Source organism: Gobio gobio (assembly GCF_949357685.1).
Source record: "Gobio gobio genome assembly, chromosome: 20".
Taxonomy (NCBI): Eukaryota; Metazoa; Chordata; class Actinopteri; order Cypriniformes; family Gobionidae; genus Gobio; species Gobio gobio.
In genome coordinates, this window is record NC_137113.1 from 1,249,443 (window position 1) to 1,264,442 (window position 15,000).

At 41.7% G+C, this 15,000-nt stretch overlaps 1 protein-coding gene across 3 annotated transcripts in view; it reads right to left on the reverse strand.

The window, feature by feature from the left end:
• The window catches only part of rgs7b (regulator of G protein signaling 7b), a gene marked incomplete at its 3' end in the record, with an annotated part of 90,125 nt that overhangs the window by 71,200 nt on the left and 3,925 nt on the right, over window positions 1–15,000 (reverse strand). For all 3 annotated transcript variants that reach the window (XR_013818630.1, XM_079845586.1, XM_079845585.1), the window contains exon 2: window positions 11,842–11,952. Coding sequence is in view for 2 of the 3 variants with exons in the window: in XM_079845586.1 (XP_079701712.1) it covers window positions 11,842–11,925 (84 nt within the window). The remainder of the gene's footprint in view (window positions 1–11,841; window positions 11,953–15,000) is intronic.

Genomic DNA, 15,000 nt, shown 5'->3' on the forward strand with positions numbered 1-15,000 from the left:
TTTTCCAGGACATTTTCAATTTTACTACAGTGGGAATAAAAGACAAGGATCATGCCAAATATTGCTTTCGAAGTCTTTAAAAGCCGTCCAGTTTATCGCCATTACTTAACAATCCAGCATTTTTCAATATGAGCTCTTAATCATACATTATGACTATGGAAGCTTGTTTACGCCACAGAATAAGAAAGAAAAGGTAATTGTGACTTTTTATCTCGCTATTCTGACTTTCTCGCAATTGCGAGTTTACATATTTGTGATATAAACGTGAAAATTATCGCAATTCTTTTTCCCTCAGAATTTGACTTTATAACTTGCAATTGCAGTTTAGATCTCACAATTCTGAGAAAAGAAGTCAGACTTGCAAGATATAAACTCACAACTGCGCAAAAAAGTCAATTGTTAAGAAAAGACTTTAGAGTTTATATCACGCAATTCTGACTATATCTTGCAATTCTGACTTTATAACACAAATGTGACTTTATATCAAAATTTTGTGATTAGGTAGCAGCTTACGAGTTAACATTCACTGCACACATTTGAGCAGTTATAGCATTAGCATTAGCTAACGGCTGCAAGTGGCAACACAAGACTAAACATCATTATTCTAAATACTACTCACACGTATCAAACTCTTTTCCTGAACATGTGCTTTCTGCAACTAGCGCTATTGTTTGGGCCAGCGATAAACTCTTTATACTCGGCTAAAGAAATAACTTTTTTTTAAAGAATTTTCCCAGACAACAACAAGATTTTCCAGGACATTTTACATTTTCTCTAATTTTCCATGTGTTTTCCAGGACTGGAAAATTTGTTATCAATTTTCCAGGCTTTCAAGGTTTTCCAGGACGAGTGGGAACCCTTTGATTGGATTGGTGGGTTGTTTGGTGTGTGGATAAATGAATGGATGGATGGGTGGGTGGATGGATGGATAAATGGATGGGTTGGTGGATGGATGGATAAATGGATGGGTTGGTGGGTGGATGGATGGATGGATAAATGGATGGGTTGGTGGGTGGATGGATGATTGGTGGGTGGATGGATGGATGGATAAATGGATGGGTTGGTGGGTGGATGGATGGATGGATAAATGGATGGGTTGGTGGGTGGATGGATGATTGGTGGGTGGATGGATGGATGGATAAATGGATGGGTTGGTGGGTGGGTGGGTGGATGGATAAATGGATGGGTTGGTGGGTGGATGGATGGATAAATGGATGGGTTGGTGGATGGATGGATAAATGGATGGGTTGGTGGGTGGATGGATGGATGGATAAATGGATGGGTTGGTGGATGGATGGATGAATGGATGGGTTGGTGGGTGGATGGATGGATGGATAAATGGATGGGTTGGTGGGTGGATGGATAAATGGATGGGTTGGTGGGTGGATGGATGGATGGATAAATGGATGGGTTGGTGGGTGGATGGATGGATGGATAAATGGATGGGTTGGTGGGTGGATGGATGGATGGATAAATGGATGGGTTGGTGGGTGGATGGATAAATGGATGGGTTGGTGGGTGGATGGATGGATGGATAAATGGATGGGTTGGTGGGTGGATGGATGGATGGATAAATGGATGGGTTGGTGGGTGGATGGATGGATGGATAAATGGATGGGTTGGTGGGTGGATGGATGGATGGATAAATGGATGGGTTGGTGGGTGGATGGATAAATGGATGGGTTGGTGGGTGGATGGATGGATGGATAAATGGATGGGTTGGTGGGTGGATGGATGGATAAATGGATGGGTTGGTGGATGGATGGATAAATGCATGGGTTGGTGGGTGGATGGATGGATGGATAAATGGATGGGTTGGTGGGTGGATGGATGGATAAATGGATGGGTTGGTGGATGGATGGATAAATGCATGGGTTGGTGGGTGGATGGATGGATGGATAAATGGATGGGTTGGTGGGTGGATGGATAAATGGATGGGTTGGTGGGTGGATGGATAAATGGATGGGTTGGTGGGTGGATGGATGGATAAATGGATGGGTTGGTGGGTGGATGGATGATTGGTGGGTGGATGGATGGATGGATAAATGGATGGGTTGGTGGGTGGATGGATAAATGGATGGGTTGGTGGGTGGATGGATGGATGGATAAATGGATGGGTTGGTGGGTGGATGGATGGATGGATGGATGGATAAATGGATGGGTTGGTGGATGGATGGATGAATGGATGGGTTGGTGGGTGGATGGATGGATAAATGGATGGGTTGGTGGGTGGATGGATGGATGGATAAATGGATGGGTTGGTGGATGGATGGATGGATGGATGGATGGATGGATAAATGGATGGGTTGGTGGGTGGATGGATGGATGGATGGATAAATGGATGGGTTGGTGGGTGGATGGATAAATGGATGGGTTGGTGGGTGGATGGATGGATGGGTTGGTGGGTGGATGGATGGATAAATGGATGGGTTGGTGGGTGGATGGATGGATGGATAAATGGTGGATGGATGGATGAATGGATGGGTTGGTGGGTGGATGGATGGATAAATGGATGGGTTGGTGGGTGGATGGATGGATGGATAAATGGATGGGTTGGTGGATGGATGGATGGATGGATGGATGGATAAATGGATGGGTTGGTGGGTGGATGGATGGATGGATGGATAAATGGATGGGTTGGTGGGTGGATGGATAAATGGATGGGTTGGTGGGTGGATGGATGGATGGATAAATGGATGGGTTGGTTGGTGGATGGATGATTGGTGGGTGGATGGATGGATGGATAAATGGATGGGTTGGTGGGTGGATGGATAAATGGATGGGTGGGTGGATGGATGGATGGATAAATGGATGGGTTGGTGGATGGATGGATAAATGGATGGGTTGGTGGGTGGATGGATGGATGGATAAATGGATGGGTTGGTGGATGGATGGATAAATGGATGGGTTGGTGGATGGATGGATAAATGGATGGGTGGGTGGATGGATGGATGGATAAATGGATGGGTTGGTGGGTGGATGGATGGATGGATAAATGGATGGGTTGGTGGATGGATGGATAGATGGATAAATGGATGGGTTGGTGGATGGATGGATAAATGGATGGGTGGGTGGATGGATGGATAAATGGATGGGTGGGTGGATGGATGGATAAATGGATGGGTTGGTGGATGGATGGATAAATGGATGGGTGGGTGGATGGATGGATGGATAAATGGATGGGTTGGTGGGTGGATGGATGGATGGATAAATGGATGGGTGGGTGGATGGATGGATGGATAAATGGATGGGTTGGTGGGTGGATGGATGGATGGATAAATGGATGGGTTGGTGGATGGATGGATAGATGGATAAATGGATGGGTTGGTGGGTGGATGGATAAATGGATGGGTTGGTGGATGGATGGATAAATGGATGGGTTGGTGGATGGATGGATGAATGGATGGGTTGGTGGGTGGATGGATGGATAAATGGATGGGTTGGTGGGTGGATGGATGGATGGATAAATGGATGGGTTGGTGGATGGATGGATGGATGGATGGATAAATGGATGGGTTGGTGGGTGGATGGATGGATGGATGGATAAATGGATGGGTTGGTGGGTGGATGGATAAATGGATGGGTTGGTGGGTGGATGGATGGATGGATGGATGGATAAATGGATGGGTTGGTGGGTGGATGGATGATTGGTGGGTGGATGGATAAATGGATGGGTTGGTGGATGGATGGATGGATAAATGGATGGGTTGGTGGGTGGATGGATAAATGGATGGGTTGGTGGGTGGATGGATGGATGGATAAATGGATGGGTTGGTGGATGGATGGATAAATGGATGGGTTGGTGGGTGGATGGATGGATGGATAAATGGATGGGTTGGTGGATGGATGGATAAATGGATGGGTTGGTGGATGGATGGATAAATGGATGGGTGGGTGGATGGATGGATGGATAAATGGATGGGTTGGTGGATGGATGGATAGATGGATAAATGGATGGGTTGGTGGGTGGATGGATAAATGGATGGGTGGGTGGATGGATGGATGGATAAATGGATGGGTTGGTGGGTGGATGGATGGATGGATAAATGGATGGGTTGGTGGATGGATGGATAGATGGATAAATGGATGGGTTGGTGGGTGGATGGATAAATGGATGGGTTGGTGGATGGATGGATAAATGGATGGGTTGGTGGATGGATGGATGGATGGATAAATGGATGGGTTGGTGGGTGGATGGATGGATGGATAAATGGATGGGTTGGTGGATGGATGGATAAATGGATGGGTTGGTGGGTGGATGGATGGATGGATAAATGGATGGGTTGGTGGGTGGATGGATAAATGGATGGGTTGGTGGGTGGATGGATAAATGGATGGGTTGGTGGGTGGATGGATGGATGGATAAATGGATGGGTTGGTGGGTGGATGGATAAATGGATGGGTTGGTGGGTGGATGGATAAATGGATGGGTTGGTGGGTGGATGGATGGATGGATAAATGGATGGGTTGGTGGGTGGATGGATAAATGGATGGGTTGGTGGGTGGATGGATAAATGGATGGGTTGGTGGATGGATGGATGAATGGATGGGTTGGTGGATGGATGGATGGATAAATGGATGGGTTGGTGGGTGGATGGATGGATGGATAAATGGATGGGTTGGTGGGTGGATGGATAAATGGATGGGTTGGTGGATGGATGGATAAATGGATGGGTTGGTGGGTGGATGGATAAATGGATGGGTTGGTGGATGGATGGATAAATGGATGGGTTGGTGGATGGATGGATAAATGGATGGGTTGGTGGATGGATGGATAAATGGATGGGTTGGTGGATGGATGGATGGATAAATGGATGGGTTGGTGGATGGATGGATGGATGGATGGATAAATGGATGGGTTGGTGGATGGATGGATGGATAAATGGATGGGTTGGTGGATGGATGGATGGATAAATGGATGGGTTGGTGGATGGATGGATGGATAAATGGATGGGTTGGTGGATGGATGGATGGATGGATGGATGGATAAATGGGTGGGTTGGTGGGTGGATGGATAAATGGATGGGTTGGTGGGTGGATGGATGAATGGATGGGTTGGTGGATGGATGGATGGATAAATGGATGGGTTGGTGGATGGATGGATGGATGGATGGATAAATGGATGGGTTGGTGGATGGATGGATGGATAAATGGATGGGTTGGTGGATGGATGGATGGATAAATGGATGGGTTGGTGGATGGATGGATGGATAAATGGATGGGTTGGTGGATGGATGGATGGATGGATGGATGGATAAATGGGTGGGTTGGTGGATGGATGGATGGATAAATGGATGGGTTGGTGGATGGATGGATGGATGGATGGATGGATGGATAAATGGATGGGTTGGTGGATGGATGGATGGATAAATGGATGGGTTGGTGGATGGATGGATGGATGGATGGATGGATGGATAAATGGGTGGGTTGGTGGGTGGATGGATAAATGGATGGGTTGGTGGGTTGGTGGATGGATGGATAGATGGGTGGATAGATGGGTGGATGTATAATTTACTATATATTATCATAGAGAACAGCTGATCTACACTGGAGGAATATTTCACTGATTACTGGAGTTATGATCAGATTCATGAGTGTATCTAATGACAATCATGAGAATTACACACAGAAACAACATCCAGTGATGATGAATGAACGGACAAATCATATTTTACTTGTGAGACTCTTGTAGAAGTGCCGTGTGTCCTGATTCAACTAATCGGATGCAACCACTTTCATATCTGCCTCTTGGGACATTATGAATTGGCAAATGAAGCCGTGTCAGTAATCTCCCGCTCACTGAATAAATCATTAACCACCGCCACAATCCTCTCAGAACACAGGACCTGTAGGATAACGACAAGCGGCTGAGTAAACCATGACAGATCAACATTTATATCGCACAGAACTCAGTATTTAATGAGGACAATAATACATATATCTGCAAGCAGCAATACCGGGGCTGAGCGCAAAGAAGAAGACATGAGCAATTAAACACATTTTAAGATGATTCTATGGGAATTTCATGTTTTGCTCTATTATAGCGCCACCAAGAGACACAATCCTACCATTTTTTTATGTCTCCTCAGAGTGAGCCCATACATGTGTGTGTCATTTTTGGTGAAAAGATCTCATTTCGTTTTGGAGTTGTAAACATTTTTATGAAAAAACTGGTAAAAAATGACTGACACTTGACTTTGATTGGATTTTACCCCCCCTTACTATCAATATTTTGACATTTGTGCATTAGCGTTTAGCTATCAACCTATGTTTCTGAACTTCTGACGCTGGTTTCGTCTCGATCGGACTAGCGGTTTCAAAGATATCAGCTAATGTTTTATAAGAGCTAAATTACCACGATGCACAAACCATACGCCGAAACCTGGCACGTCTGGTATCGTTAGACTCGGCAAGAATTCAGGAGATGAAAAAAGTTACTCCCATTAAAATAAGTCAACCACACCCAACGTTATAAGCATTTGAAGAAGAAAAAAATTCCACTAGGTGGCGCTGTTTTGAAACGTCTCAGGTTCCTTCAGGGCATCGTGCTGATGACCCATACCAAGTTTCGTAACGATCCATTCATGCGTTCATAAAATACAGCATTTTAGCACATCATTCAAAATGGCGGACAGCCAAAATGGCCGACACCACTTTTATGATTTTTGGACAAACGGTTCAGAAGTTATAAGCAAAAATAGCCATTTTTCGTATCTCCGGACTAGTAGGTGGCGCTGCGCCGAAACGCATCATGTTGCCTCAGGTCATGCTTGTGATGACATGTACCAAGTTTGGTTTGAATACGATAAAGCGTTGCGGAGATATAGCCTTAAGTGTAGTTTCGCAACCGCTACGTAAAATCTGTTTCGCGTTTATCAAAAACGATTTGACGAATCGACTTGAATAACATTTTGTCAGCATGGTCTGAAGATGATCTGGTTCAATTTTTGTGAAAATCAGAGCAACGGCCTAGGAGTTCGCAAAAGTAGGTTTTTCGGAAAATTCAAAATGGCGGGAATTTTGTTTCTAGCCATTCGGGTTCAAAGGTGATTAACATAAACATGAGTGAAACTTTGGACAGGTGGTGGCGCTAGAGGGATTGTTTTAGAGACTCCAAAATTGGTGTGGTTGATGTTGGGCCAGTCCTCTATCAGTGTGCCAAATTTCATAACTTTCCCGCAAACGGTTCTATGGGCTGCCATAGACTTCAATGGAGGAATACTAATAATAATAATAAGAAATCTAACGGTTTCAATAGGAGCCTCATATTCTCCATTGTTGCGGCTCCTCTCTTCCCAGTCTGTCAGTAACGCTCCGTTTACTTCCTGTCTCTATGAAGCCCCTCCTTCTGAACAGCACACTGTGCTCTGATTGGTCGGCTGGAGCAGTGTGTTGTGATTGGTGTTTGGGAAACGCCCCGCCCCTTACCATAACCGGCACGACTAACTAACTCAAGCCCCTTTATTCTGCATATATGAGGAATATCTGAGCCTTGTTCTCTCTCACACAGCAGCATCACACACTAAAGGAAGGTCCTCTTTAGCTGCTAGCCAAAAAGTTACATGTTCAAGAACAACTAGAGGTCATGGAGAAATAATCCCACCGGATCGGCTCCGCTCCAGCATCCTACAGCTACAAATAGCCGCGAGGCGCTCTGGGAAATGCGTTTATTAAATGGCAACTACGAGAAATCCCAGAGGAAAGTTGTCACTCTCTCACGAGCACCAGAATAGCTGACTCTCATTAACTCCTTCAGTTCCTCTTGCTGGGGTTTCCAGCTTTGGCTCAAATCTAATCACATAAATATTTTGTAATCAATGACCTCTCAACTTGACAGCCACTGCTCATTTAAAGCATATAGAGCAGAGTCGGACTACATATAAAGAAACAACTGCACACGGAAAGAGGTCAGACGAGATTCTTTAGCCTCAAACGGTTTGGGAGAAAAGTGCAAAAGACAGAGCGATCTTTCTCTAATGGAGTCTGTCCTGATGATGTCATCACTGCTGAGGAATATATATATATATACATACAGTGAGAAAAATAAGTATTTGAACCCCCTGCTATTTTGCAAGTTCTCCCACTTAGAAATCATTAAGGGTCTGAAATTGTCCTCGTAGGTGCATGTCCACTGTGAGAGACATAATCTTTATAAAAAAATCCAGAAATCACAGTGTATGATTTTTTAACTATTTATTTGTATGATACAGCTGCAAATAAGTATTTGAACACCTGTCTATCAGCTAGAATTCTGACCTGTTAGTCTGCCTTTAAAATGTCCACCTCCACTCCATTTATTATCCTAAATCAGATGCTCCTGTTTGAGGTGGTTATCTGCATAAAGACACCTGTCCATCCCATACAATCAGTAAGAGTCCAACTACTAACATGGCCAAGACCAAAGAGCTGTCCAAACACACTACAGACTAAATTGTCCACCTCCACAAGGCTGGAAAGGGCTATCGGGGAAATTACCAAGCAGCTTGGGGGAAAAAGCTCCACTGTTGGAGCAATCATTAGAAAATGGAAGAAGCTAAACATGACTGTCAATCTCCCTCGGACTGGGGCTCCATGCAAGATCTCACCTCGTGGGGTCTCAATGATCCTAAGAAAGGGGAGAAATCAGCCCAGAACTACAAGAGGAGCTGCTCAATGACCTGAAAAGAGCTGGACCATCGTTTCCAAGGTTACTCTTGGTCATACACTAAGACATGGTCATGGTTTGAAATCATGCATGGCACGGAAGGTTCCCCTACTTAAAGGTCCTGTTCTTCGTGATCCCATTTTTCAAACTTTAGTTAGTGTGTAATGTTGCTGTTAGAGCATAAATAATACCTGTAAAATTATAAAGCTCAAAGTTCAATGCCAAGCGAGATATTTTATTTGACAGAAGTTCCCTTTCAAAGCCTACAGCGAACGGCCGGTTTGTTCTACATCCTGGTATTTCCTGCTTTAATGACGTCAGTAGAGCAGTTTGTTGACTAAACTCCGCCCACGAGAATACGCGAAAAAGGGGGCGTGGTCTTGTTGCTCCCGCGTGGAGAAGAGGAAGTGTTGCGTTCGGTTCGGTTGCGTTTGTCGCCATGTCGTTCAGACGCGGTTATTTTCATCCCGGAGTCAAATCACCTTTGTTTGGCCTTCAGGGACACTGTAGTTTGAGCGCGTTCATCTCCCCGTTATGGTAAGAGACGTGACCTTCCCGGGCAACGTGCGCTAAGCTGCTGTCCAATCACAACACGGGAACCGCTGGCCCAATCAGAACTCGTTACGTATTTCTGAAGGAGGGACTTCATAGAACAAGGAAATTCTCAGGCCGTTTTGAGGACAGTGAAAACAGCGGTATACAGATAAGTAAATTGTGTGAAAAATACTGTGTTTTTTTACACATGAAACATGAACACATGTTATATTGCACACTGTAAACACAATCAAAGCTTCAAAAAAACACGAAAAACGGGACCTTTAAACCAGCACATGTCCAGGCCCGTCTTAAGTTTGCCAATGACCATTTGGATGATCCAGAGGAGCCAAGGGAGAAAGTCATGTGGTCAGAGGAGACCAAAATAGAACTTTTTGGTCATAATTCCACTAAACGTGTTTGGAGGAAGAAGAATGATGAGGACCATCCCAAGAACACCATCCCTACTGTGAAGCATGGGGGTGGCAGCATCATGCTGTGGGGGTGTTTTTCTGCACATGGGACAGGGCGACTGCACTGTATTGTGAGATTTTGGGGAACAACCTCCTTCCCTCAGTTAGAGCATTGAAGATGGGTCGAGGCTGGGTCAATGAGCCGAAGCACAGCCAGGAAAACCAAGCAGTGGCTCTGTAAGAAGCAGATCAAGGTTCTGGCGTGGCCTAGCCCGTCTCCAGACCTAAACCCAATAGAGAATCTGTGGAGGAGCTCAAACTAGGCCAGAAACCGGACTGATCTAGAGAAGATCTGTGCCAAAATCCCTCCTGCAGTGCAAACCTGCTGAAAAACTACAGGAAACCTTTGACCTCTGTAACTGCAAACAAAGGCTACTGTACCAAATATTAACATTGATTTTCTCAGGTGTTCAAATACTTATTTGCAGCTGTATCATACAAATAAATAGTTACAAAATCATACATTGTGATTTCTGGATTTTTTTTTTTAGATTATGTCTCTCACAGTGGACATGCACCTACGAGGACAATTTCAGACCCTCCATGATTTCTAAGTGGGAGAACTTGCAAAATAGCAGGTGTTCAAATACTTATTTTCCTCACTGTAGATCAATCTCTAGGACTGTTACGCTTGAATAATGTCACATTTATTGTAATTATTAACCCTCAGAGCCCGACGGCATCGCCCACGACGTCACACGGCACCTCCGATAAATATCTATATTATTTCATGAAACTTTTATCGATTTTCTTACCGTTTTTTTCCAGTAGAAAGCTAACGAGCTAGCCATCACGGGGGTGTCTTTGGTGTCTTTGTAGCCTTTACAGAAGGTTTTCTATCCAGCCTGGAACATGTGCATCTTTTTGGAGTTGTTCAGCAATAAATCAAAACGCTTACATCCAAGATTTATCCACTTGATGTCCATAATTTATACATTTTCCGTCATTTTTGCCGCTAGCGCGATGCTAGCTGCCATTTTGGATGAGGGTTTGACCTATGACAGGCTGATCCGTCATCCACGTTGGTGTGCGTCATTACGCATGAACCACAGCTCTTTTATTGTGGAGAGAGAGAGACGCGCTGCAGTTTTTTTTTTTGAGTAGTTTTGAGGAGAAAGTTTGAGGAGAAGTTCCTGATAGGAGCTGTTTTGAGGCTTGGCACCAGTAAATATCCAAAATCCAAAGAGGCCAAAAACGCCTGGACGTTTTTTTTTGGAAAAATTTTAAATAGTTTTGGTTCTGTATAAGTTCTCATGTTTATTCCTGAGTTCCAGGACTCCAAAGACTTGAACAAACTGTTTTCCAGAGGAAATATGCTTAGCTTTTATTTATTTGTGTGTGTTTTCAATAAATATTTGAGTGATTCAATTTCCGTTTTATGTTTTAATTTGTCTTTATGGTCCCATAACTTATTTTACATTCAGGTGACATCAATGCAACACAAATATACTGACAGAGCAACTTGTCTTGAAAAAAAAGAGGTGTGTCAATTGTCTGTGCACAACAGGGTTGATGTTTTACAAGCTTTTTTAGTAAATAAAACCAGGTGGAAAATTAATTGTAAAAAATGGTTAATAACTTTCTGAGCGCAAAACTATTTCAAAGTAAATCCTACGCAATTTATGGCAACGCTTTATTTTAAGGTGATGTAGTTACTACAGCTTTAAACCCTAACCCGTGTAGTTATTAATGTTACTCAGGGCTTATTTGAGTGAGTACAACGTAACTACGTCACCTTAAAATTAAAATGAATATACAAAACATCCAAAACCTCCCTCCCTCCCTCCATCACTCCCTCCCTCCCTCCATCCCTCCCTCCCTCCATCCCTCCATCCCTCCCTCCATCCCTCCATCCCTCCCTCCCTCCATCGCTCCTCAGGGAGATGAAGCCGTTCCTGATGACGGCTGATGCTTGATGAATGAAGTGTGTGTGCCTGAACTGACGTAGATGAACAGGCTGAGCTCTGGTGCTTTACACTCAGGACGCCTCACAGCTCATCCCGACTGACGGACAGGAAACCATCTAAAGCCCATCTAAAGCCCATCTAAAGCCCATCTAAAGCCCATCTAAAGCCCATCTAAAGCCCATCTAAAGCCCATCTAAAGCCCATCTAAAGCCCATCTAAAGCCCATCTCATGCTGAAGCTGCTGAAGCTGCTGAAGATGCTGTAATGGAGCCGCTGTTCTTACCTTCCTGTAGACCAGCATGTTTGGAGACTCATCAGCCACTCCATTACTGCTCTGAGTCTGAGCACACACGCCCAGCTGAGCCATTCCCAACCACAGCCACCGGACACACTCCTGCAGAGAGAGAGAGAGAGAGAGAGAGAGAGAGAGAGAGAGAGAGAGAGGGGGGGGGAGATAGAGAGGGGGGGGGGGAGATAGAGAGAGAGGGGGGGGGGGGGGGAGAGGGGGGGGGGGGTAGAGAGGGGGGGGGGGTTATTTATGATTTAACACCATATCAGCAGCAATGGCTATATTAGTGGAAAAATCAACAGTATTAAGTATTTTTTATATATATATATATATATAATTAGGATTACTCCTAGATAGATGGATGGAACAAACGATAGATGGATGGATGGATGGATGGATGGACGGACGGACGGACGGACGGACGGACGGACGGACGGACGGACGGACGGACGGACGGACGGACGGACGGACGGACGGACGGACGGACGGACGGACGGACGGACGGACGGACGGACGGACAGACAGACAGACAGACAGACAGACAGACAGACAGATAGATAGATAGATAGATGGGATGATAGATAGATGGGTATTTTGTATATTTTTTATATTTTTTTTTTATTTTTTTTATTTTTATTTTTATCTTATTTCCTATTTTTATCTTTTACTTGATTTATTTATAATTCTACTTATGTTAATACTTTTTATTCTAATTTTATTCTATTTCTATTTAATTTCTTGTAACTGTTATTTGCACTGTCCATGGAGCGGACCTGTTTACATTTCACTGCCAGTTGTATATTGTGTATATAACTGTGTATGTGACAAATAAAACTCTTGAATCTTGAATCTAGATTAGATTAGATTAGATTAGATAGATAGATAGATAGATAGATAGATAGATAGATAGATAGATAGATAGATAGATAGATAGATAGATAGATAGATAGATAGATAGATAGATAGATAGATAGATAGATAGATAGATAGATAGATAGATAGATAGATAGATAGATAGATAGATAGATAGATAGATAGATAGATAGATAGATAGATAGATAGATAGATAGATAGATAGATAGATAGATAGATAGATAGATAGATAGATAGATAGATAGATAGATAGATAGATAGATAGATAGATAGATAGATAGATAGATAGATAGATAGATAGATAGATAGATGGGATGATAGATAGATAGATAGATAGATAGATAGATAGATAGATAGATAGATAGATAGATAGATAGATAGATAGATAGATAGATAGATAGATAGATAGATAGATAGATAGATAGATAGATAGATAGATAGATAGATAGATAGATAGATAGATAGATGGGATGATAGATAGATAGATAGATAGATAGATAGATAGATAGATAGATAGATAGATAGATAGATAGATAGATAGATAGATAGATAGATAGATAGATAGATAGATAGATAGATAGATAGATAGATAGATAGATAGATAGATAGATAGATAGATAGATAGATAGATAGATAGATAGATAGATAGATGGAACGATAGATGGAACGATAGATGGAACGATAGATGGAACTATCTATGATAGATAGAAGGGGGAAGATAGATAGATAGATAGATAGATAGATAGATAGATAGATAGATGGGATGATAGATAGATGGGATAGATAGATAGATGGGATAGATAGATAGATAGATAGATAGATAGATAGATAGATAGATAGATAGATAGATAGATAGATAGATAGATAGATAGATAGATAGATAGATAGATAGATAGATAGATAGATAGATAGATAGATAGATAGATAGATAGATAGATAGATAGATAGATAGATAGATAGATAGATAGATAGATAGATAGATAGATAGATAGATAGATAGATAGATAGATAGATAGATAGATAGATAGATAGATAGATAGATAGATGGGATGATAGATAGATAGATAGATAGATAGATAGATAGATAGATAGATAGATAGATAGATAGATAGATAGATAGATAGATAGATAGATAGATAGATAGATAGATAGATAGATAGATAGATAGATAGATAGATAGATAGATAGATAGATAGATGGGATGATAGATAGATAGATAGATAGATAGATAGATAGATAGATAGATAGATAGATAGATAGATAGATAGATAGATAGATAGATAGATAGATAGATAGATAGATAGATAGATAGATAGATAGATAGATAGATAGATAGATAGATAGATGGAACGATAGATGGAACGATAGATGGAACGATAGATGGAACTATCTATGATAGATAGAAGGGGGAAGATAGATAGATAGATAGATAGATAGATAGATAGATAGATAGATGGGATGATAGATAGATGGGATAGATAGATAGATGGGATAGATAGATAGATAGATAGATAGATAGATAGATAGATAGATAGATAGATAGATAGATAGATAGATAGATAGATAGATAGATAGATAGATAGATAGATAGATAGATAGATAGATAGATAGATAGATAGATAGATAGATAGATAGATAGATAGATAGATAGATAGATAGATAGATAGATAGATAGATAGATAGATAGATAGATAGATAGATGGAACGATAGATGGAACGATAGATGGAACTATCTATGATAGATAGAAGGGGGAAGATAGATAGATAGATAGATAGATAGATAGATAGATAGATAGATAGATAGATAGATAGATAGATAGATAGATAGATAGATAGATAGATAGATAGATAGATAGATAGATAGATAGATAGATAGATAGATAGATAGATAGATAGATAGATAGATAGATAGATGGGATGATAGATAGATGGGATAGATAGATAGATGGGATAGATAGATAGATAGATAGATAGATAGATAGATAGATAGATAGATAGATAGATAGATAGATAGATAGATAGATAGATAGATAGATAGATAGATAGATAGATAGATAGATAGATAGATAGATAGATAGATAGATAGATAGATAGATAGATAGATAGATAGATAGATAGATAGATAGATAGATAGATAGATAGATAGATAGATGGGATGATAGATAGATAGATAGATGGGATGATAGATAGATAGATAGATAGATAGATAGATAGATAGATAGATAGATAGATAGATAGATAGATAGATAGATAGATAGATAGATAGATAGATAGATAGAT